Here is a 25,567-nt window from a genome sequence, read left to right as displayed (position 1 = left end):
TAGCTTCCATGTAGAGCTGCGGAAACTGCTTTCAACCACCACATTGCTAAAGCACATCACGGTGGCCATTAACCCTAAGAAGTCAGTCAGTCTTATGGGAATTTTAGAGTACTTTGGACAGTTTTACACATTCATTTACATTTAAATAAGGTATGCCGTAAGGTTAGACAATTACACAATGTAACAATAAATCTTCCCACCAGGTAGTCATTATAAATATATTTAGCAGTTATTAAGGGGTCAAACCATGCTAATTAAAATAATTTGCCCGTCTACTAATTCATCAACAAGAGCTATAAATGACTCAAAACACACATTACGCAACAGAAGTATAAAACAGCGATACGAAAGGCGCCAGCGATACGAAAGGCGCCAGCGATACGAAGGGCGCCAGCGATACGAAGGGCGCCAGCGATACGAAGGGCGCCAGCGATACGAAGGGCGCCAGCGATACGAAGGGCGCCAGCGATACGAATCAACAGCGCGTTCATCAATAGCAAGTGGAAAGGGCCTTTCATGCCTTATAAACCAAGCATTTCAAGTCTTGCGGGATGCAAGAGATTTTTGTACTTTGCTCTGTCAAGAAGCTTAATTGTCTGGATGAGGTTTCTTTGTGAAGAGGGAACTCGGCAGAGAGGTGCCAAGCTGGCAGACAGCAGCCTCTCTCTTCAGGGAAAGGAGATGGATTTTGTGGTTTACATAGCTGTAGAAGACAGAGGATGCAGAGGATTATTTGGAACCATACAGCTTCCGTACTTATGGAGAGATTCGTAAAAGATTGGTGAGGAGGGCAGATTAATTATCTAACACAATGCAAACTGGAGGGGGTGGATGAAAAGAGAGCCAAGAGGCCACCCATCATCTAGAGCAGGGGCGTCCAACCTGCGGCCCTCCAGCTGCTGCAGGACTACATCTCCCATCCTCCTCAACCAGCCCCTTAGCTGAAAGAGCATTATGGGAAATGTAGTCCTGCAGCAGCTGGAGGGCTGCAGGTTGGACTCCCCTGATCTAGAGAGTGGTAACTTAACCATATAAGCGCCAAGCCTAAGTAAAACTCAAATGCAACAACCTGACAAGATTCCACATTAGGAATGGGAGGACGCCTCAACTAAAAGGAACGCCATTCGGAACACATGGCACCGGCAGCAGCTGTCATGCTAAGACTCTAGAACACGCCAGCAGGCAGACACTGGGGCAGTCAGTAATGGAATGTGCGAAGATCAGTGAGAAGCGGGGTAACGTTTCACAGTATGTAGTAAAGACACGGGAAGCCTTCCCCGACGGGGCCTGGAACATGTACAATAATCCGGTAATATAATATTTAAGCCGCCTCTACAGTGTGGAATATAACAGCTCAACGGCAAGTATGCCTGGTATGAAGCCGATACCGATCGCACACGGGATGATCGGCCGCAGGGCCTTTGACCGCCCTAATGCAGAGGGCAGGGAACCTCTACTGGTCACAGGTTTGGGAACCGGACACTTAAAGCATTACAAAATACTGACGTACCGTATTGGCTCGGATATAGGCCGCCCCCGTATATAGGCCGCACCCTAAAAGTTTGGTGCTTTTTTAAAGAAAAAGTTTTTTTCTTTAAAAAAGCACCAAAAAAAACATGCTGCCACTCTGTCCCCCCCCCCCGAGATATGCTGCCACTGTCCTCCCTCCCCGAGATATGCTGCCGCTGTCCTCCCTCCCCGCGATCCGCTGCCCTCCCTCCCCGCGATCCGCTGCCGCTGTCCTCCCTCCCCGCGATACGCTGCCGCTGTCCTCCCTCCCCGCGATACGCTGCCGCTGTCCTCCCTCCCCGCGATACGCTGCCGCTGTCCTCCCTCCCCGCGATACGCTGCCGCTGTCCTCCTCTGCCCCCCCTCCTCGACTTACCGGAGCAGACTCCCGGGTGTCTTGCGGCGCCGGCGAGGGACATCTACGCAATACGCGTATGCAACTTCCGGTACCGGTACCGGAAGTTGCATGCGCGTATTGCGTAAATGTCTCCCGCCGGCCCCGCAAGACACCCGGGAGTCTGCTCCGGTAAGTCGGGGGTGGGCAGAGGTAAAACGCTTAGATAACCTCCCGTGCCGGTACTCCCCCCCGTGGGAAGTGCTGGCAGGGGAGGCTGTCTGAGCGTATCAGACAGTAGGATGCAGGTCCCCTGCACCGCTGCGGGGGATCTGTATCCTAACCCCGCTGCCTGTCGGGCGCTAGACCCCGAATATAGGCCGCACCCCCACTTTAAAAACTTAAAGTGGGGGAAAAAAGTGCGGCCTATATTCGAGCCAATACGGTATATCAGCACACATCCATAGATACAACGTAAAGACAGAGGCCGGTAAATTCTTCACACAGTACCGTGCAGAACGTCCGTCACAAGCTTTCTCCGTTACATTACAAAACAATTGAAATTACATAGTAACTGCATTGTAGGTTGAAACAAAGTCCATCATGTTCAACCTCGCTGTTGAACACCAAAAAGAGAAAAAGTTCTTTGACCCCAAAATGGAAATCTGATTTCTCACTGGATCCACGAGGTATAACTAACCCTTACGCCAAGGAGGAAGAAAAGGCCACAGCACGAGGGGTCCGCAGAACCTTTAACACGCGGCCATGGAGACCGTCCCCCGAGCTCGCATCCTTCTGTGTGTAACTAACGCTGCCCTGGAAAGCTTTAAGAACGCCAGCAATTATCTAGGATAGAGGGCTTGAGCACAAAAGAACTCCGTATCTCGCACTTACTCTGTCTTTGTCGTCGGCCACATCACAAAGAATATCATCTAGATCCAATATGCCTCCGTCCCCGTGCTCCAAGCGGTGGACCTTTATCCAGTAACTGGGGTCCTGGAGAAGAAGGAAAGAAATAGTTTTAAACAATTAGACTCAGACAGACGTCACGTGTTGCAATTTATTATTTGCACGTATGAGTGTAGCGAGGGAGATCGGACGTGCGGCGGTGGTGCAGAGACTGATAAATACTCCCTATTTTAACAGCTAGTAGACACGCAATGACATAACTACACCGTGAAAGAGATATACATATGTATACGTGTTTACATATATGTGTGTGTGTGTGTAAATTTTAAGCACACACTATTTGGGGCCAAATTGCTTAATGGTTCATTGGGTTAATTTTTGCTTTTTATCGTAAAAGAAAAGCAAAACAAAACCCAGGTATCCAATTCCGACGTAACCACACAAGGAAATCGCATACTTTTCCGTAATTCACATTTAAAAATCATTAACAGTATCTCTGCGTTACACGGAACGTCCCTCCAAGTAGAGCCCGTGTATCCTCGGGAACTTGCAATTTTTACCCCAATTGTAAAACTTACATTTTTATTATTAGTATTGTCATTTTGCCCAACAGAACAGGCCCGTCACGCGGTGTGGAGACGAGTCTGTGGCCATGAAGCAAGCCGGACTAACGGGAGCGGAGACAGCAGTAACATGTACAGCAGACTAAAGAACGGTAATGGGTGCGGACCCCCATGTGAATGTTTTAGGGCCACGCAGGCCAGATCATACCGTAACAATCTGCAGAATACACGTTTACGCTATTTATCGTCACGTGCCCGTAGCAGATAGTAACGCTTTCCTTTTCCGAAGGATAAGTTGCCGGAATAGTTTTTTTACCGGGGTGTTTACACAATGACGAGCCACCCGTTTCTTGGCGGTATCAGCAGCTCCTTCCCAAGGACACATTTCAAGGCAATCCATTTCCCCGTCGCAGGTTCGCACACGTCCTCCGCTATAAAACCTCGTAGATCAGAGAACACGTTTTTACACGACTGAAAACGCAGACGCAGTATGAACAGGAATGATAGACTCGCTAAACGGAGCGTTCTCCCAATCCAGATGTGGAATGAAAACAGCCAATTTTCTCCGATTCGGTAAATAAACAAAGTTACTTCTCCAGGCTCTAAACACGCCGTGGGAATCGAGAGACAGGAGTATGAAAGAGACGCACGGGAAGATGGTTTGTATGTAATCCCAACTTTTATTATAGATCAAGAATAGCCAACAAATAATTCATCTTCCTGGGCCTTCTAACAAATACCCCGTTTGGCAAAACCAGAGAGGAAGCGCGAATTTGGTGCTCGACGGGAACCGGCAGCATAAAGTTAAACGGCTACTTATTAAAACACAACAAATTGCTACCTAGAATTTAAATGTAATTAAAGCCATCAAATGTGTTAAGAGACAGGACCCCTAATCTGTCTAAGGCCCCGAAAACAACGCGCGGCAAGATTAAGCGGGTGGAAACACGGGTTCCTTTTGAAGTAACCGCGTCATATTAACCACATCAAAGGAAAACGCGACACCGTCCCTCCTTACAAAGCAGAGCACGTTTCCCCATTGTTTATTATATTAAATCGATACCCGCGGAGGGTGCCATGCTTTTGTTGTTTGAAACGAATTTAGCCCAGGGTGCTTGGAAAAAAAAAAAGTGCAACCCTGAAGTATGCGCATGGACGTTACAAAGACGTGGGTAGTTCATTAAATTTAAAAAAAAAATTAAAACTTGAACACTGCTTTGTGTGAGACCCCCCAGCCCCCCGTGTGCAGGAAGCGGTCCCACTGACAGCAGGAGCGCTATCTGGCCAGTGATTGGCATGGAAGGAGCTTCTTCTGATGATATATATAGGATATAGGACATCATGGGAAACCACAATGTACTTTTAAATTGCACCCCCCCAAAAAAAAAAATTATGGAAAAATAAAACCATACAAAATTTTTTTCTGAGATTTCTTAACTAAATGAATAAGATCCCAGCAGAGCTTTAGCCGTATAATATATAGGAGGGGCAAATATACAACACACTACAAAAAGGGAAGCAATGAATACCATATGTCGGATAATCGAGTCCCAAACGTCTCATCACCCCCCCCCCGTGGTACATGTTATTCACGTTAATCTAGTTTCCCTTCTGAATCCTGATTGGTCGAGCGATCGCGTGTGCACGTGTGTCTTTAAAAGCTGATCATTCTTCAAGCGCCAAATTAAGAAGCCCGAAAGCAGAGATTCCCGTGGATTAGAGAAGATTATTTAGTACATCAGTATAGGGGCTGCTCCTTTGTTGTGTAAACCTGTTCTTAATGCTACGGCGTTCAGCCAGCAGAACTGCTGCTCCGAGGCTTTACTATTCCTCACAAAAGATCAACACATTTACTGAAAATTAAACAAAATTCTATATAAAAAAAGCTGTTTTTTGCCAATTCTCTGCACGCCTCGCTCATCTCTCAGCCGGCAGTAATGTATACAGCGCAATGAAGTCAAATTGCTCTGTTACATACTACTTATGTCCTGTCTACCCATTGTACAGCACTACGGGTTTTCCTGCCACCACTCCTGGAAGCGGACGTGAAGCTGACACTTAAATTTGACGGGCGAGATGTTTTACACCCTTGCCGGTTCCGCAGTCAGACGATAGCATAGCTGCATCGCATTGACCCATTAAAATATTCTTGGATCTTTGTAGAAACCACTTGGCGTTACTTTATTGAATATGAATTTAAATGAAAGCTAAAATTATGTTCGGGTTCCGAAGCCACCTGCCCACCGCAAGAGCCCCTGCTGCAAAACGAGCCCCATCACTACTACATACAGCCGATCAACACGAAAGCCAGTAATCAGTCGCTGGTCTTGTCTTCAATTTAGAAGCCATATGCCGATCCCACGCATGTTTAAAATCAGCCTCTACCACTTATGCTGGGAACCTGTTCCACTTATCCACCACCCTCTCAGTAGAGTAAAACAGTTTTAGATCATGAGGATCGATCATATTCCGCAGCCGTGTGTAATATGGCAAGCAGCACAGAAACAAAAAGGTGAGCGTAATCGTGCTCAGAGGCTTACGCGTCAAATCTCTTAATCAGGCCACATGTCGCCTCTCCTGCGAGTGGGAACCGCCGGGTCTATCCTAAAGTCTATTTAACGCTCTAGCACTGCTAGCGATTGGACAGATAACGAGTAATCCTTTAAAAAAGGGACTCCGTGACGGATACTGCCCGGTAACGCTGCATCCCCCATTTATCTCCCGCATGGATTTCCATGCTCTGTCCTAATCAAAAATGCCTGCAAATATTCCTTTAGGAGAAACGGACCACCCTGCGCCCAAAATAAGCATATCTGCAGAAATTGACCTTTTGCATTCTGCACCAGGGGGCATTCACCTGTTGGGTAATCAAAAGAAAACACGTGATGTTACAAGGGATCCATGATTTTGATATAACCGGCAACTAATAAAAAAGAAAAAAAAACGCATGGTGGGGGGGTGACGTTCACATGAGAATAGAGGATTTTAGGTCCAGTGAGAAAACCGTTTTATCGGCCAGCCTGCGAACCTCCCACACAGGAGACGGGTAAACATTTGCCTAACCTTTAGCCTTGCTCAATCACCCTCCTGTCATCAACCGCTCATACCTGTTCTCCCGAATCCATCACGCTGACTCACAGACCTCAATTAATTCCTGCTACTTCATTAGTTAACCCTCCAGGTGCCAGATCACATCTACATGCGACAAAGTTATAGGCGACCTTCAGGTAGAACGGCATCATGGACACGCACTCTCCTGGCACAGCTCCTGGATGCTGCCCGACGCGTTATAAAATAGCGCTGACGGGGGCATCAGAAGGGATCGCTTCTTTGTTCCTTTGCCTCATCTAGATACAGCTTACGTGCCGTAGCATTACATAGCAGCGAGGTAGTGCAGACCCCTCCGACATTACGCTTAACCCACGTTAGCACATTTCTGATTCATGCGCAAACTGCACTTTTACTGCCAAGAGGTGAACGCGGCACGGATGAGTGCCTCGGCAGACTAAGCAGGTTTTAAAGGCTTAAAAGACCACAAAACCTCAGAATTGCGTGAACATTCTAAAAACTGACTCTTTTTCTCACCGGCTCTCGCTCGAGGTGACAGCACGGCAAAGAACGTTGTATAAGACCAGGAGTTTCACTGAAATCACCGTCATTGTGTCTCTGGCAACATGACATTGACGTATTTGTGATAAACGGCCTGTCGCTGCTCAGGATCTCTCAGTGAATATTCCGTGTCTCTAGGTGTTTTTATAGCTAATGGCCGAGCGCCAGAACACCAAGTTCCGCTGCTTCCAATGAACTTCCCGTTTTAACAGAGCTCTGATGACACTGAGAAAACTACAAGCTCATAAAAGGGAGATGTTCTTTGAATAGAAGACATTGTGCTCATTAAGGGTCATCGGAAGCTTTTCCATCTTCAGGACATCATATGAAGAGCCCATGTGTGTCGATATTGTCACCTATACAGATACTCAGCTAAGCAGATGCTCGCTTTATAAAGGATCAGAAATCCAGCCACCCTGGACTGGTCTACAAAACACATCATATCAATTCTCATCACCCTCACAGCCACCCAAAAACCAGTTTCGTAACCATCGATGACCTGATTTCCCAACGGCAGACGGATCCGCTGTAACCAGCGGCCCTCTGAGCGCAAAATATAGATCAACATAAAGGAAGGACCGTCTTAAAGATTACAGCATGGGAGAGGCCTCTTATGGCAACGGGCATGCCAGACGGCTGAATCACAGAGAAACCGGGAGAAAAGAAAACCTGTAAACAAAACACAAGCCCTGCGTGGAAAACGTTTCCCAGCTTCATATAGATCTCGCGCGTCATCAAAAGGAATCCCATCGCCTTCCTCTGCCGGAGAACATCACAAAACTCCTTACCGCGGGGCAATCATATCTCTGCGGGCCGTTATCTGGAGAGGAGGGCTGGCAACTTGGCTGGACTAGACCCCTGGGTTTAAAGCTGCCAGCTCTCCCCTCATTATCCTCTTAGTCACGGGATTAAGCGACCCCCGGTGTCTGATTATATATGGAAAAAACCGACAGACCAGATGTAAAAAGACATTGGAAATGGGATGAAGTTTATTTACTCGTTAAGACAGAAGAAGCCCACATCCAGAAAGGACGCTGGTGATTAACTCCACGTCCCCAGCATGTAACGAGTGCCGGCCGAACAGGACATCGGCTTCTCTCTCACAAAGCCCGGCTGAGTATCGCTGAGATCGGCACTTTTCCGAGGCTGGGCAATCTTACCTTCAATTTAAGATTAGGAGCTCCGCTGATAACACGGCGTGGTGCTTTCTCCGGAATAATATCATAACCCAGCGTATAACAGCGATTTATATACAGCATAGAACGAAGATTCAAGCGTTTATTGAAATGTTTGTGATCACTCATATTTCCAACAAAAAATATTAGTCATTAAAAATTTAAATGTTTACCTTGGCAGCTTTTTTTTTTTTTACCTGGAGTCTTTCGTTGTATATAAAAAATATACATAAAAAAAGATCCAACGTTAAATCAGCTTTCCCAGAGGTCTTAAGAAGGACAAGGATTTTGTCTAAAAGAAGAGACCTCTGAGGTCCCAAAAGCATACGTAACTATGTGGTCTTTACCAATTTTCTCTTTCCATTTTCACAATTCCCATCTTTTAGGAATCAAAAGAAGTTGAAAAAGTATTTTTTTCCCCAAACATGTATTTCCCAGCAGCATTTTTTAAAAAAAAAAGGCATATTAGAGTTAATTTTATACCGGCAGCCACTTGCATGCATACCCGGTGAACATCAATGATCTGCTAATGGGATCGGCTGTACGGTTTAACTAATTACTTGAGAGTGGATAATACCCACCACAGAGCAAAAGCGAGAAGAAAAAATACACACTTTGCCACCGAAGCTGCTACACATAGATATTTATATATAATTCTACATGTTGCAAATTTTTTAAAGGTTTTTTTCCCCCATTGAAGGACTACGTGATATAGAATAACCCATGGCGGCCACAGACACGATGAACTTAAAGAAAATGCTCTATTTTGGTACTCATCAATTAAAAAATAAAATCCGGAAGTTTTTTCTCTATTTTTTAAGCTTAATAGAGCATTTTACCGACTTCTCCGTTTAAAAGACTGTAGCAGAGGAATGCAGGCTAAGTGAGCAATTAGCATGTGATTACGGCTCATTTACCTTCTAAAAAGGTATTGCTGTGAATCCCAATCCGTACGTGTTTAGCGGTTTACGTGAAACCTTGCAGTAATGATCATACATCTAATTATTAGATAATAAGACATCCTGCTAAAATCACGCTGACTGGCTTCGCTCGCAGATACACAATCTCCCTAGTCCGTAACCAGCACAAGTTCCTTATCCGCTGGGTTCCACCTCGTTAATCCCGCCATGTGCCCTACCGGCCCCTTTCACCAAACATGTCACGCGTGACCTTCAGCAGGCATCTCACGCGTGTAACCGGAGCTCTGTTGGCCATTAACGCAGCTGCTACTTTTTTTCCCCAAAAAAGGTTTAAGTTTTTATCTACAATCCTGTTTGCGAAGTCTAAGCTGTATCAACTTCAAGAGTAAAAGCCCTTTTCTTATCAGTGCCTAATGGTGCCCACTAACAATGACACAAAGTGTAGCCGTATCTTTAAAAGTCTGAGATACTTTTTACCTAAATAAAGACAAAAGCGTCAAGGGAACAAGACGTCGGTCAAATGAGTTTATCGCCCAACAATGAGGCGGAGATTATTGGTGTTAAGAGGAAACGTTGCCTTCTCATACCTCCACAACTCAACTAGGAAGGTGATTAGAACATTTAATCCATAGAAACATGGAATCCGATAGCATTTCGCCCATATAGCTTCTTTTTACCGCTTTTAAAGGCTGACCATGGTCTAGCTCTATATTCAGAAGAGGGCTTATGCCGGTCCCAGGTACGTTTAAAGTCCCTCACTCTATTAGTCTCTACAACATTTGCTGGGCCAAACCCCACCGAGTCTTTACTGACGATCAACAAGTTTCTCGAAAGTCGTCTCACAATGATGTGTATTTATACATCGATAATTTTATTAGATACATTAAAAAAATGTTCCTCATTCCAACCTTTCATCTGCAGATCCCAAGAGCAGGAGAAGCCCTGCCGGTGCGATCGCCGGGAAAGAGACAGCCTTTCAGTGAACTGAGAGGCGTTATTTACATAGAATAAGGCACGAGCGTGTTACTGCATGATAAGGACACACCTCGGAGATTCAAGACAAAAGAGGGCTTTGAGTTTGGCAGAAGACGTACTACCTGCCTCTCGCGGAGCGGCGATATAACAAGTTTACGAGTCTGCTTCATACGGCAGCGCTTCCTTCAACAACAAAAAACTTCTACTTTTTTAGTGACTAATGGGGGGGGAAAGAAGAGGAGCCAAGAAGAACCAGGCACTGAACAGCCTTAATACAAATAAACATGGCAGCAGCCTGTCTGTGGTAACTCCACGGGGTCCCTAAGGGCCAAGTGTTAAGACCCTATTCAAATCAGTACGGACTGAACACAGCGAGTCCACAAGTTACTTAGCAAATACTCAATTAGATGATGACTCCCACGAGTTACCCCGAGTTTAGAAACATAAGATTTAACAGCAGGTAAGACCCATTGGCCCATCTAGTCTGCTCATTCTCCTGCTTTACCGCCGGCGTCCTTATTTATTCCATGTTCTCCTCTCATGTTCAGGACCCGTATGCCTAAACTATACAATTAACGGTGAATCTGTGGCAAGTTAGTGTATAAGGTGGTCCATGCAATCTACTAGTTCCAATGGGGGGATACGGTCACAAATATCCTGTTCCTACTGTATTTAAGTAAACTTTGTTATAAAAGTGTCACTTCTGTCACGTCCCCTCCCTTTGTGTCATGAAAGTGCTTTTCCTTTGGTTTTTGCAGAGAATTTGCTTGTTTTGCATCATTTTCTAGAGCAACCCATCCATCCCACTAAACTACGTTACTGGGTCATTCATAAAAACGAAGTAGAAACGCATGAAGAACTATTAAAATATTTAACGATTACGCGGGGAGCCGCCACGTAGCAAAAAGGCTAGCGCAGACGGGAAGAATAAAGCATGGCGGCCCTTCCTCCCTTCACCATTACCCCATGGAAGCGGGGGAAGTTAATTTTACCTGAATGAAGAAGAAAGTGACAGTAGTTATAATAATTCAATGTCTCATGATTTTAAGCTTTAAGTTTGATTTCCTCTATTCTAATTAAACGTTTTCATTACCATTCCCCAAAGCCCTAAACTGTAACCATTGCGTATGAACGGCCTCCAACATGAAATTATTCTTGTTTTATTGAGTAAGGTAATCGGAACATTGATATCATTCAATAATAAAGAAACAGAAGATGACAGGGGAGCTCTAACTGTTACAGCAACATGAAGTATCATCGCATCCCACAATGACATGTTCCTGGACCTCTGCCTTCTGTAGTTGTGAACCCACCATTGCTGGGAGTGACCATGAATGGCTGCCGGGACAGAATGGCTGCTGGGACAGAATGGCTGCCACATCACTGGCCCCAAGTGGAAAACACGCATGCCACCTCCATAGTATAATCAGGGCGGCCATCAGAAAGCTAAAGACAAGGGGCCACTGCTCCATGTTCACAAAGGGACTAGATAGAGGTAGCCGACTGTCAGGGCCAACGAGGGGATCCCATTACAGATCAGGGAGGATGCCCCCCCCATGCTTGCCACATCACATAGTTTGGTACCACGGCAGTAGTGATTGAGCAAATGATTAAAGCTATGAATAGAAAGATGTGATGCAAGTATCTGTACAACCCATAAAACATCACTTACAAAGAAGAGAGTAAACCACACGATGGAAAGGCGGTTACACACCACCCTGGCATCCTTTGAGTTAATCTATAGCTTAGATTCTTCCAATTTTAGAATGAGTTGACCGGATTATGTTTCATTAAACTACTTTGGTTGCACTTAAGAGGAGGCTGGGTCCCCTTTTAAATGTTCGGCTGAGAGAAGTTCAAGTTTTTCTTGATCTCTGGGAGGGAGCAGAAAGCAGTCATTGCGGAAGGTCTGAAGATTTAACCTGTCGCTTTGTGCAAACCAGTTACACTTTGGGTTACAATCCGAGAAAAAGGCCCAAGTGTGCGTGTGTAATTATATATATATATATATATATATATATATATATATATATATATATATATATATATATATATAAAGTCCAAAAATATTACAGACTATATATATATATATATATATATATATATATAAAGTCCAAAATTATTACAGACTTTCATCAGGACATGTCCTGATGAAAGTCTGTAATAAACAAGACTGAAACGTTGACTTAAAAACCGAAGTTGTTTGTGTGGTCATTTGCAAAGTCCCTGGAGTGCCGGTAATTATTTTTGGACTTTATATTATTTACTGCTGCAGTTATTTGGCACCGGGCAGAAATTTGGCATTTGGAGTGCAATTGTTAATTTTGGACTTTATATATATATATATATATATATATATATATATATATACATATATATACACACACACACACACATATTTGCTTGAGTATGTATGTCAGCATTTAGTGTTAGAGTGTGTATTAGTGTTAGCATGTGTGCACACAAGTGAATTATGTTACAGGTATTTGCCCCAATCTATAATGGATGAAGCCGCCATCTACAAAACAGAACAGATAAAAGCAACGGCTTTACATTCATTGTTTCGTGGCCATTGTCGATAAAAATTAGGGGAAAGGCCATTTGGTTTGGTTTCAGGGTGATTTAGCTTCAGGCCTTATCTTTATTGGCTTTCCGATTCAAAGCAGTGGGCTCTTCATGGGAAGCAACACAGGGCTGAGAAATGTATAAATTAGTCACTTATTTGGAAGAACAAAAATCTTTAGTAGCGGTTCATCTTCTAACAGCTTCCACAGAAGGTTCTATAAAGAACGGACAAAATGTTGAAAACTGGGGGGAGGAGGGTCAAACATTTTAGTGTTTTACTGTTTATATTTTGGAACAAATAATCTTTATTAGCATTTTTTGACACCTTGTACGTATATATACTAATATATATATATATATATATATATATATATATATATATATATATATATACACACACACACACACACCCACATGGTCCTGCTAAGCACTTCAGCAAAAAAAAAAGTATATATATATATATATATATATATATATATATATATATATATATATATATATATATATTGAATGAGATTTGAGTGGTAATTGTTCCTTTACCAAAAACACTACATATTTGCAAAAAAAGCTCAACAAATTCCATATTATTTCCAATACCATCCTTTGCCACAGCGCACACATTTCCATCCCGCACATCACGCTCGCTACATGCTGTCGGCCGACCGCTTCTCCCGGCGTCACAGGATGGAAAAAGACACTTTGATGCATAATTAAAACGGAGACAAATTAAGGCAGGGAAAGTAAAAGCCTTTGTAACAGACACTGGCTTTATTCACAAAGCAATTATACATATAAAGGGTTTGACAGAACATCACATTTCAGCGAACCAGGAACAAAAACCCACATATTGAATAGTGTTAAATACCCCTGAGTGATGGCGGTATAGAAGCCATGTTTACACGGATTAGCTGAACCCTGGGTGCATACGCGCTCATATTTAATAATGATATGGAAATACTTTTCATATCTGCTGCTCCCTGTTCGCTAAACCACAATACTTCTCACACCGATGTGAGCTTCATCCCTCTAACTTCAAGGGCAAACCAACAATCGCAGCAAGATCTGCTCCAGCGATCTACAGTAACGTTCAACGCTTTCCAACCCCTTGTCACGCTTAAGTATTAAACTTCCACCCCTCGATGACATTCTTCTGGATGAAGTACCCCTCCAGTGCCACTAGAAATACCCATTTGGGCAAAAGCCCAACAGAATGTATATTATACTGCGTTCAGAAAACGAATAGTCTTTGAGCCGGCCAAGTTGTACGTGAAAATACTCTATATTATATATAGAGTATATCTCCACGCCGTTTCTGCCCAAGGTTAGTAATCACCATAATGCCGTGGTACGCGATTAAGACTGTCGCGTGTTTTAATCCTGTTAAAGCCTTGGTTTATCTCCATGATAAATTATTTAGAAAGACATAAAAGTTTTACCATGCTGCTGGTATCGCCATGGTAATGCAGCATCTCCAGCATTAATATTTATGATGTTCCTTTTGTGCTCCGTCCTGAACGGAGGAACGTTTCCTTACCGGAGGTTAAGTGTTACTGGGGGAATACGAAGATCCAGGCTCCCTCCCGCGCTAATAACAGGTTAGACTTTAGCTCAAAGTACCTTACGTAACCCAGCTTCTTCTACTCGTGCTTCACATCTAGGGCATCGGAGGTCATTTAACTCCTTCCATACTCTTGAATGGACATCCAACCAACTATCCAGCGCTGGGATTTTCAAAAGAAAACTCAGATTCCTTTTTAAAACTGAGCTCTTTGCTACAAAATGGTTTTGATTTTGAAATTTAATAGCGTTGAACGGAGCGCAAATCAGACAATAGTCTAGAAGAGGAGTAGCAGATATTAGGATTACAGCAAATGAAATTTTAAAAGGGGAACGTCACCTTTACAGCATTCGGTATTAGTAAATTAATTCATTTACTGCCTGCAGCGTGTTTTGCAGATATTTGGCTACAAAGTACGGCTGTTTTGCATAAATGGGCTAATTCACATACACCTACGCTTGTTTGGGCTCTAATGCTTGTGTTTATTTTTCTTTCATCTCAACTTGATTTAATGTTAAAAAAAAATAAGGAAGCCGAGATCTGTGATGAAAGGCGGTAAAAGCAGCATATCTATTAGCTTATCCATACTCCTGGGCGACCCTGCCTGACCAAAGCAGCTGCCACAGCGGCAGCAACTTAACAAAAGGGAAGAAGCATCTTGTCGTGATGAATGATTAGTACAATTTTGTGAACATGAATATCAGATGTCTGCTCTCAGAGCAATACCCGGGGTGCGAGTGAGAAGTACATACATAGATTCAACCCAAAGCACAATTACATAGATCATCACTTATCAGCTATTTGGGAACAGGGAACGATCTGCTTCCACGCAGCTAGACGTGATGGCTACTGAGTCGCGTAAATCTCAGCAGGAGATAAAAGTGAATTGAATGTTAAGGTTTACTGATCTACAAATACGGTGGGTTCTTTCGCATCCACAGGCAGGTGTGCAAGAATGCTTTCTGAAATAGACATTTAACAAAACGCAGAGTGAACAGAAAATCTACATTAGATGAATATTTAGTGTGACCGCCCGTTGCCTTCAAAACAGCATCAGTTCTTCTCGACACACTCGCACACTTGGCAGGTAGGTTATTTTAAACATCTTGGAGAACGGCAGTTCTTCTGTGGATTTAGACGCCTTGGTTGCTGTAATCCCACAGACCCCATGATGCTGAGATCAGGGCCCTGTGGCGGCCATATCATCCCTTCCAGGAATCTTCTTTACCATAAAGATAGTTCTTAATGAAGCTGGCTGTATGTTTGGAGTCGTGATGCTGCACAATACATTTGGGGCCAGATGGCTGCCCCATCTACATTTGCAAAAACGCAGCCCCAGACTTGCAAGCAATCTCATCTCCACCATCCTTCACTGCTGTCTCCAAACACTCATCGTAGTATCACTCTCGGGTCTTTCTGCAAACAAACTGCCTTCTGCTACATTTTCACTCATCAGTCCAGAGCACCTGCTGCCATTTTTCGGCACCCAGTTCCTGTGTTTTGGTGAATGGTTGAGTCAATAGTTGAGTGGCTGCAAGTCTTCAATGAAGGACACTTCTGGCCAGACTTCTCTGGACAGTAGATGGGTGTATGGGGGTCCCACTGTTTTCGGTTAGTGCTGAGCTGATGGCCCTGCCCTGCTGCCAAAAAGAGATGTTTCAATGACCAACAACTGCGTCTACAGTCCTCAACATTACCCGTTTCTTTGCGCTTCATCAAAAGAGCTTGGGCAGAACATCTGGAAACCTCTGTCTGGCTTGAATTTTCTGCTTGGGAGAGACACTGCTGATGCCTTGTGTCTTGTTGCTGTTCTCAATCGTGCCATGGTCTATGACCTGACATTAATGTGCCTACAAAATCCCTGTCTTTATGCAAGCGTACCTAGAAGTACTGATGCCGTTTTGGAGGCAAAGGGTTATCACAACAAATATTGACCAATTTTTTCTTGCATTCACTCATTTTTACTGAAACAAAAAAATAAATTAGCATGTCTACTATTGAAACTATTCTTACTTAAAACCTTTTCACAGCACTGAATAAATTGTTTTTTTTTTTATACCACGGGTTTAGTGGACAGAACCAGAAAAATATCCTGCGTGTTACAAATAGTATTCCCTTCCTGCTCTCATATTCGCAACAGCGTCATTACGTACCATAAGCGAATGAATGTAGAATAATTTGCATATGGTACCAAATACCAGAACCAGGCACATTTTCTATACTCCACATTCACGCTGTAAACCCTTCACTATACCTTAAGATTAGCTCCCTTTAAGATGTTTGCGGTGTAAGTATTGCCTACGACACATTCTTCCTAGACTGTCTGAAACAGTTAACACTTCATCTCAAAACAAATTTTAGCCTGGAGGCGCAGAATCAATCCAATTCTAATAAGAGTGTGCGCGAATTTCATTAGGAGCAATTAAACCACCGAACTGCTTTAACCGCAGATGCGAAGGTGCATCCCAACCTCCGCGCTGGCATCTTTCCAGCCATTCAAATCAAATCCCACACGTATTTCAAATATGCCGCTCGGAGAGAAAATCCACTCTCCTTTTATGATCACCGTAGAATGCAGGAAATTCTTCCTCGAAAGATCTGTTATAACAGGAAAACAGCTAATCCTTAAATTTCTTCTACCTTCATGTAAGAGAAGAACGCAGGAGGATCAAATAGTAGTCTCCAGGTGTCGATAAGGTAGAAGCTTCTCTGGAGATGCAGAGACACGCTGCGGATGTTCTGGGTCCAGTCATACATGTTGCACAAGTTACATTCGGGGGAAGATAGAGGGGTTGCAAGAGATGGAGAACAAACCCCAAGAACGGCTGAGCAGGTGCTCTATAAATGCAGTTAATTCAGGGCCAACTCAGACCTCATTCCAGGAGAAGCCCCCCGAGGTTTGCTGGCGAGATGATATCAGAAAATCAAAATGTTCAACTTGGACTCAAACTCTCTTTAGTGAACAGTCCTTAAAGCACCGTCTCTCCACTACCCTTCGTATATCACATTTACCACCGGGCTTATTACCATAATACATGTAACCTAAAGGTGTTGTGGTTTTTTTTTTTTGGTTTTTTTTTAAGTTTATCTACAATGCTCTGCCAACCCAAAAATAGTTGGCTGGCACTGGAAGAAAAAATTGGGTATTAGCGACAAAGCAATGGTGCCGATACAAACAGGGCCCGCTTTGTGGCGTCACCGGCCAGTGTTAGGCTCAGGCTTTACTCCAGGTCGTGAACAGGACAGCAGGGTCACAGGAGACATCTGCATTTCCGAACACGTCTCATCACAAACACGCACTCTGGACGGACCGAGGCACATCCAGCGTCATTTGCCACTCTACGCCTCATTAAGAGCCTAAAGCCTCTGCACCCAAGAACTAATGAGATGACTAACTAGATGACCAGCAGCCGTTCCATGCGCGTTTCACTAATGTGTAGCTTACTTTAGTTCAAAGTTACTGCTCAACGAACCCATAAATAGGACATCCTGAAACCAATCTCGTGTCTGGGTAGATGGGAAGTCAGTGGCACCGCCTAGACGCGCATGTCCACTGTGCCAGTACTGAGTACTGAGTACTGACACCCAGAGAGATAGAAGGGTATTCTATGGGATCATTAAGTCAATAAAGAGACTCAAATCAACACATTTCCAGAATCAAACTCCATAAGCTACCCACTAGTGAATCTTACAAAGGCCAGATTCTTCCCTACGATGTATAACACATACAGGTCCGCAGCGCTGGCTTCAGAACAATAATCACTCACCAACTTAAAGAGTTTCTCCCCATTTTAGCCGTGAGCTATACATTATTAAATACATACAGGATTAAAATAAAAAGACCAAAAACTGTAGTACAAATAAATTTGATGTTTTACCAACAGTCACAGCCTTATAAATTCGCGGTTTTTCAGCTCTTCGGTAAGTGTCTCCGGCAAGAAGGACCGATTTGACCCTGAATAACACCGGCACGGAACAAACGGCATTGTTCTAGACTCCGTGATTAAACATCAATGCATTTCCATATAGATGCTGAGCGCGCTGTCCCTGTTTGTGTGGCTTCCTTGTTGCTACACAACTAACAAGAAGCAGATGTGTCCATTAAGCCGCACAACGCCGCAGAACAGTCAGAAAGGAGAAACGAGCCAAAGATTTGGCTGCATTTAGTCTCCCACCGGCAGATCTATCGACAACAACGGCAAGACTTAACGAATAATCCCCAAACAAAAATACTAAATAGAAATAATGCTGAAAAGACATCGTACAGAGTCCTTTAGCACACGTTGTGTTTTAGAGGGTGTCGGGGACATTAGACCGTCCCCTTCACTGTATAATTACTCAGATTTAAGATACAAGCATCTGTATCTATTATTATTATTTAATATTATTATACAGAGTATTCCCAAACAGCATTTAAAAGGTGCTGTTCCACCTACTGAACACTTTAGCAACTAAATGCAGCATTAGAAATACCATTTCTAGTACCGCCGGATAATTCTTTGAGCATGTACATCTTGCCGGGAACACTTAACCCCTTAATGACAAAGCCCATGTACGGGCTCAAAATGCATTGTTTTCAATGGGTTTAGGGGCCGCCCATTGTCCTTAAGGGGTTAATTGTCACACACACTGAGTTGTTGCCACAGAAAATGAAAAGTAAAAGAAAAAAACAAACACATACAACAAGAACCGGACTAAAGCTCCAGATGAAGTTAAATTGATTTTGATTGTTTTATTTAAAGATACTAGTGTAATGAATATTTCATATAAGTGGAACAGCACCGTAAATCCCTATGATCTGCAAACTGATAACGCAAGGATTAAAAGTTCTGTTTAAAATATAAACATGATCATATAAAAAAAAGTTAACCCCAAAGATCTTTGCGTCAGATTTGTTTAAATGTGTGAATTACTACGGCATAAAACAACCAATGAAGACGTGCGTTAGCTTCCAGGTGATCTATTCATTAAGCATGATATAAAAATATTAGGCACTGGGTCACATGCGGGTATTTATTGCTTATCAGTCTGTGTTTATACACCACGCACCACGGCTATAATGTTTATTCCGCCCCTGCCAGCCATGGATAGACTTGCCAAGGCACCGGATAGATTGGCTTTCCCTCATTTTGGGGACAGTTACCCTCTTAACCGCCTTAAGGCAAAAGGGACAGAACGCCATTAAAACCATTTAGGAATAAAGAATATTGTGAGGAGCGTTCGCGCTTCTCTCCGGCATCAGCATATAGCATCTGGCCCAAGGAGCGCCCTGGGAGCCGGGAACCAGCATCCATCAACAGATGTGGAACTCTTAAACCAGGGGCGTCCAACCTGCGGCCCTGCAGGACTACATGTCCCAGCTAAGTGGCTGATAAAGGAGTATGGGAGATGCAGTCCTGCAACAGCTGGAGGGCCACAGGCTGGACAGCCCTGTCCTAATCGGTCAACAGTCAGCAGCAAGGTCAGACAAGGACAGGGATCCCAGAATAATTAGCATTAATCATATAATAAGGACACGAGAAGCATAAAGCCGCTTCGCAGCAGATATAATGTATGGTTTTGTTGCTGGAAAAAACAATGAAACTTAATTCACACTTGGTAAAAAAAAAACAAATTACCCCAAAAAACATGAATTTCCCCTTAAAAATTAAAACAGACATAAATAATACAGCAAAGTGGTAAAAGTGCTGGAGACATTCAGCCGGACAATTAAAAGGCAATTAATGAAAGCATTTTCCATCTCGGTTTCTCATTACTTGGCTCACGGTGACGATTATCGAAGGAGATTCCCGATTAGGAGCGCGAGCAGCCAAACGGAATAAACACGAGGAGTCTATCACCAGCGCGTAATAAAAGGCCGGCGATAAAACAAGAAAAGGAAAACAGAACGTCACGCCTGCCTAATAAAATAACTGAACAACATGCGCAGAAAGGTGAGACTCGCCAGTACAGGGATATACCCGCTACCACCATCTCTCACGTTAGCCTGTTACACAGCACACGCAGGGTTAATAGCACTGAAAGGGTATCACGGACCTCCCCGTGTAATGTCGCTCTGCGTCCCGGTGGGACTCCTCATCCTGAAAGCCTTCCGGCTTGGTTATACAGAACACGGTGCGTGGCGGTATATTAGAGAGGGTACAAACACGCCTAAAGTACTCGCTTTACGGTCACGCTTTGTTCCCGATGTTTAAGCGGTGCGTCGGTGACATCACGGTGATCGCGCATCATACGCCCCACTCTCTCCGACAAAAACCAACAGAACTGATCCTTTGCCTACACATTTCTAACACCCTGTTCTAACAACCTGCACGATTATTCCTCCCCATTAAGATGTCACTGATTGTTGCTGACTGCTGTTGATTGGTTTAGGCAGCCTTTGTAAGGGTGGGTGAGGAGGAGAGACAGTCCGAACAGAAAACCGCATAATGTTAGTACTTCTCCCTAGTCCCCCTCCGCTCGCTGTAAGCAGTCTGTGAGCAATCAAGGTCTTTTCATTGGGATAAAGCGGCCCCCGGCTCTCAGCGAACGGCCTCGCGGTATTAAAATAACCCAAAGATTCACTTTGGTAGTAATTATGTAACGAAATACTGGGGGACCCGGCAAGGGTTATTCGAGGACACCTTCCCTGTTTTGGCTGTAGAGCACCGTGATGAGCTTATAACCAAACAAGAGGGACTTGGTTTCAAACGAGGGACACTTCGGGGGTATAGTAACCATAAGCACATGTATGTAGTGGATCTGGGCTGATCGCAGCAGGAATAGCGTGTGCGCGAGTGATGCAACGTTTAGGCATTCTGCTGCGTGTGTAACACGTCTCTAATATTCTATTTACAACAAAGGTCTCGCTAACACAAACAGCGAGGCGCGCAGGCACGGCGTTCCGGGAGTGTAACCCGTTCAACTCGATCCGTCACATGAGGCCCGGAGTTAATCCAAAACGTAAATAAATAAATCGCAATACAAATAAAGAGGATCTCTTCTATTTATAGCAGCCTATAGCGTCTCGGGATTTTTTTTAATAAAAATGTTTCTTTTTACATAGAGACTCTGTAACCGGCGTTTACAAACATCGAACACGGACACTTTTTACGTACCATAAAGCTGAAAAAATAAAAGATTAAAGGTGGCCGAGCCAAGCGTTACCCGACAACCGGTTACCGGTTACCCGATTACCGAGGGGAGAGGTTTCTTCTTCCGGGTAACGGAACGCAAAGAAGGTTAATAGAAAAGAATCGCCGGCGGGAACTAACGGGTAATTCACATTCTAGGAGGTTAAACATTACACATCCGCATGGCTTCTGCTGCCGAGCAAACACTGACCGCTATAATAAACCACTAACCGACACGTAATAGCCCCGTAAAATAATAAACTGCCCCAAGGAGTACACCCGCCTCGGGCGGCCGAGAAACAGAGCGATCCCGGAAATTCAGGAACTTTTAGGGGGGATTCCACCTCTGGGTTACGAACGGGGGGAAGAGTCCGTTCCCAAAGCGGAAGGCACCCGATGCGACCCCCAGAGCACCGCTGACAGACGGAGCACGCGGCTTTCCCTAGCCCGTCCAGGCATCGCACGCTAGGGGTTTATTCACTAAAGGCAGAGTCTGCAGGAGGGTTGTAGTTTATACATTATGAAGGGCCAACCCCAGTGAGCTTCTGCTGCAGGAACAGCTTGCCTGACTCTGTATAACCTATAGCTAAATCAGTGAGATTTCTCCAATCCCCTCACCCTCTGAATTATACAGTATACAGGGCCAGCTCCGACCTTCTTGCTGGAGAAACCGGCCATCATTGGCCCCAAAGCTGACAGACTAATATAAGCAGATGCATTAAAGGGAAGAGGGCCCGGCTCAAAGGCTTACAATCTAAAGGGAACGGGGTAAGAGGAATCATAGGAGAAAGGGGAGAGGCAGCGCAGTAACGTTACAGAGAAACGACCATTTCTATAAGAAACAAAAGGCCGCGGCTCACCGGGAAATCTCATCGTTCCCGAAGCTGTACCGACAGACCTGGAGCAAAGTGTGATTTTTTTTGTGTTATATAGCGCCATCATACTCCGCAGCGCTGTACAGCGGAGAGATGGGACGAATGATCGCCCCGCTATGTCTACCAAAGACTGACCGAGTCCTGTACAGCAGATAAACACACGGCGTGCGTTCTGTCCCAGCCGTTCACGCTTTATAGACCCCCCGGTTGTGTTAGAGCTGCACATGCTTTACACTGCGTGACGTCCGTGCCATCGGCCCGTAAACCCGCCGTGATGTTTAGGGGAACGGAGACCGCGTCACAGAGGAGGAATTCACAGAAGACGCGGATGATAAACATAAAACGCTGCGCCAGCCGACATCGCATGAGGACGTCCGAGAGACAAAGTCACAAACTATACTGCAGCCCACAGAGCAAATTAAAAGCATTGCGACAGACAGACGGACGGCATGCGGACCCCCAGCTGCTTGAGCTGCCGCATTGCAAATCAGCAACAGACAATCTACACGATATTAAACGCTTTAATAGAAAGAATTACATTTTTTCGTATTAACAGTTCCAGATTTTGCAGAATATAATGTTTTCCAGCAGCGGCATATCAGTTCTCGCTCTGTTACCCTAATCTACTAGACGTACGCCCCGACTCCATATCATAATGTGGGAAGAATCAGAATCTCGGTCTTAATCACCCATCCGGACTCTCTGACTGATTAAAGTTCAGGGGGGAACGGACTCCATTGGCATCGCCATAAAGAATCAGCTCGGTGGGGTGTCTGACTGGGAAAGCCTCCCAAAATATCATGAATGAAGACAACGGCGGCCTCCAGGTCTGCAGATAAAAGGACGTTACCGGTAGTTGGAACAAAACAAGATAAAAGCAGAAATGCCTGTCCGACATAACTGTCTATAGCGTGGGGAGTTATGGGGGCTCCCCCTTTAAAAGGATGCAGACAAAAAGCCTCAACCTATCCTTAAAAACCAGTTCCACGGCAGCGGGAAAGCGACGAGTCCCGGCCCTGCAGGGCGGCAGGGCAGCATATCCACTGCACGGCCATCGAGTCACCCGCAGAAACACCGACCCCGAAGCTACTTGTCAATCTAAACACAACCGTGAAGATCCATAAACTATACATGCAACGGATCTACACGACGAGAGCATCGCCAGTCGTGACACCGGAATGGAGTCATGAGATATATATATATATATTATTCTATACATCATACAGGGCCAGCTCAGGCGTCTCTTCAGAAGGCATGCATGCATACAAAGCTCAGGTTTGCTGCTTGCAGACATTTATATAAAACGCACATTTACGTCACCGACAGCGAGCTGAAAATAATTTTACACGCAGACGGCGTTCACAGAAAGACCCCCCTGACAGCCATCGCGTGTTACTCTTATTGTCGCTTTAGACCGCTGGGCTGACAGTCACCCCCTATCCGAAATACTAAAGAACTGATGGAGTCGATTACACGCAGCTCTTAAATAATTAAACCGGACTGATAATTCTAATCTTGTGCTGTCTACATGTAATAATCCACTACACATTATACACCGAAAACAAGAAGTGGGGAGGAAAAAAAAAAAGCACAATCGCATTTCCTTCACCTAAAGTCAAGGACCCCTGAACTCAGCGTCGGCGGAATAATACGTGCTTGAAAACGCTCGCCACGAAGACCAAACCTAGACCGGCAACGATACGTAAGTGTTAATACAGCGGTCACTCAACAAATCTTTAAATGCCAGGAAGCGATCAACTCATTGCATTAAACACTCCATCCATGAAAGGCCTAAAGGGTTAATAATAAAAAAAAAAGGATTGCAATAACACCCACAATAGGGGGGGGATAAAGAAGTCTGGGGATGAAGGGTAACATCAGGACACGGAAATGGGACAAGGAAGGGAAAATAAAAACATAACAATAAAGTGTTCATAGATACAAACAGCGGGAATGACCCACGAAAAGCAGGGCTGATGGAAGGAGTGATCAGTAGTCGTTATCTCGCAGAGGTTAATTGGTAGTAATTATGACCGCGAGACACAGCGGGGATCAAACTTGGCATCAACACAAAAACAACCTGTCGCAAAGCTACGCAATACGAGGAGTTCCAACGTTTTTCAGAGAGGATCGGTCCCCGAACCCAAAGCGCCCCCGTCCTTCCAAACCCGGGGGGGAACCCCCAGGGGTATACGGCGGCTGCCGGTTGTTGGAATACTTCTAGCTGTGTGATATTTGTAGAAGGAGTAACCTGCGGGTAACGCGCACATACGTGATGGAAAGTTCACGTTACACGCCGGCACGCATCCTCTCTACATCACCCCCCCACATCGTCATGCAAGCCGCATATCATGCAGAGTATCCTCTCAACACCCCTGTAGGTGAAAGATCCCATTATTAACGGTCCAATAAGTAAAGACTTGGCCGGGAGACTGCTGCCCCCCCACACACCGTCTGCATCTGTTGGGAAAATTGTATAATAAACCCAAAATATTTAAGGGGACAACAAAATGTACAGCCAGTAGAAACATGAAATGTTCTAATTCATTTTTTTTTTAGGAGCCACAGCTAGAAGCGTTAAATAACATAACCCATCATAAAGCCGCGTACAATGATCTATTGTCACATGAAGCCGGTTACACGGAGCTCTCTGCTGGGAAGCAGTTCTTCTCTATAAGCAAGTCGATGCACGCCAGACTTACATAACCGAGATGTCGCAACATCCGAGTGCCTGCGCGCTAATAACACGAGCCGCCGGACAGGTAATGGCTGAGCAGATGTAGCAGGGGCTCTGTCGGTAGGCATGCACATGGGTTAACACACACTGAGTCCACGTTAAACACATGTGTCTTTCATAACCGGCTGGCCGGGGGGCCGCGTCACGTAAAGCCATCCCTGCAGGCTCCAGCGACACATACTTATATCCCACGCCTTTAAAAACATGCCATTACCGTCTAAACGGATGAGAACCCCGCATGTGTACGCCACGGGAGCAGCTATTTTACCTTCCCGGTGTTGAAGTCTACATACCGTCGCTATTACTTCCCGTGATGTCACTTTTCCACTATGTGAAGTCATCAGAGGCATCATTGCTATGTTATATGACCAATGTCATCAAACAGCGGGGAGAGGCTCAGGGACTCACAGCGAGAGCAGGTCGTGGAAACGATGGCCGTGAATGACAAGCGGAAAATGTACTTTATCGCATCAGGAATAGCACAAACCAAACAATACAACCCAAAACAGGGACTCGGCTCTGGTTAAGGATCACTCAGGATAACCGGCCGCCTCGTAATGTGTATCACAGGAGTTAAAGGTCCCCGGGGCCGGCTACTTGTCATCTATGGCTGAACCAAAAGCTTGATTTAGTTACAGGGGTTAAAAAGGCTTCACAGCCTGCATGACAAACCAAGCCTCTGAGAAAAATCATTTTTGTGGATAAAGCACATAAAACAACCCAAAG

General features: G+C 44.6%; 1 protein-coding gene across 5 annotated transcripts in view; it reads right to left on the bottom strand.

Moving 5' to 3' along the window:
• The window catches only part of PARD3 (par-3 family cell polarity regulator), a 229,993-nt gene that overhangs the window by 200,734 nt on the left and 3,692 nt on the right, over positions 1 to 25,567 (bottom strand). For all 5 annotated transcript variants that reach the window (XM_053468226.1, XM_053468228.1, XM_053468227.1 and 2 more), the window contains exon 2: positions 2,738 to 2,839. In XM_053468226.1, coding sequence (XP_053324201.1) covers positions 2,738 to 2,839 — 102 coding nt within the window. The remainder of the gene's footprint in view (positions 1 to 2,737; positions 2,840 to 25,567) is intronic.

Source organism: Spea bombifrons, chromosome 5 (genome assembly GCF_027358695.1).
Source record: "Spea bombifrons isolate aSpeBom1 chromosome 5, aSpeBom1.2.pri, whole genome shotgun sequence".
Taxonomy (NCBI): domain Eukaryota; kingdom Metazoa; phylum Chordata; class Amphibia; order Anura; family Pelobatidae; genus Spea; species Spea bombifrons.
The sequence above is the reverse complement of the archived record's forward strand: the minus strand, read 5'-3'. Positions and strand labels throughout refer to the sequence as shown.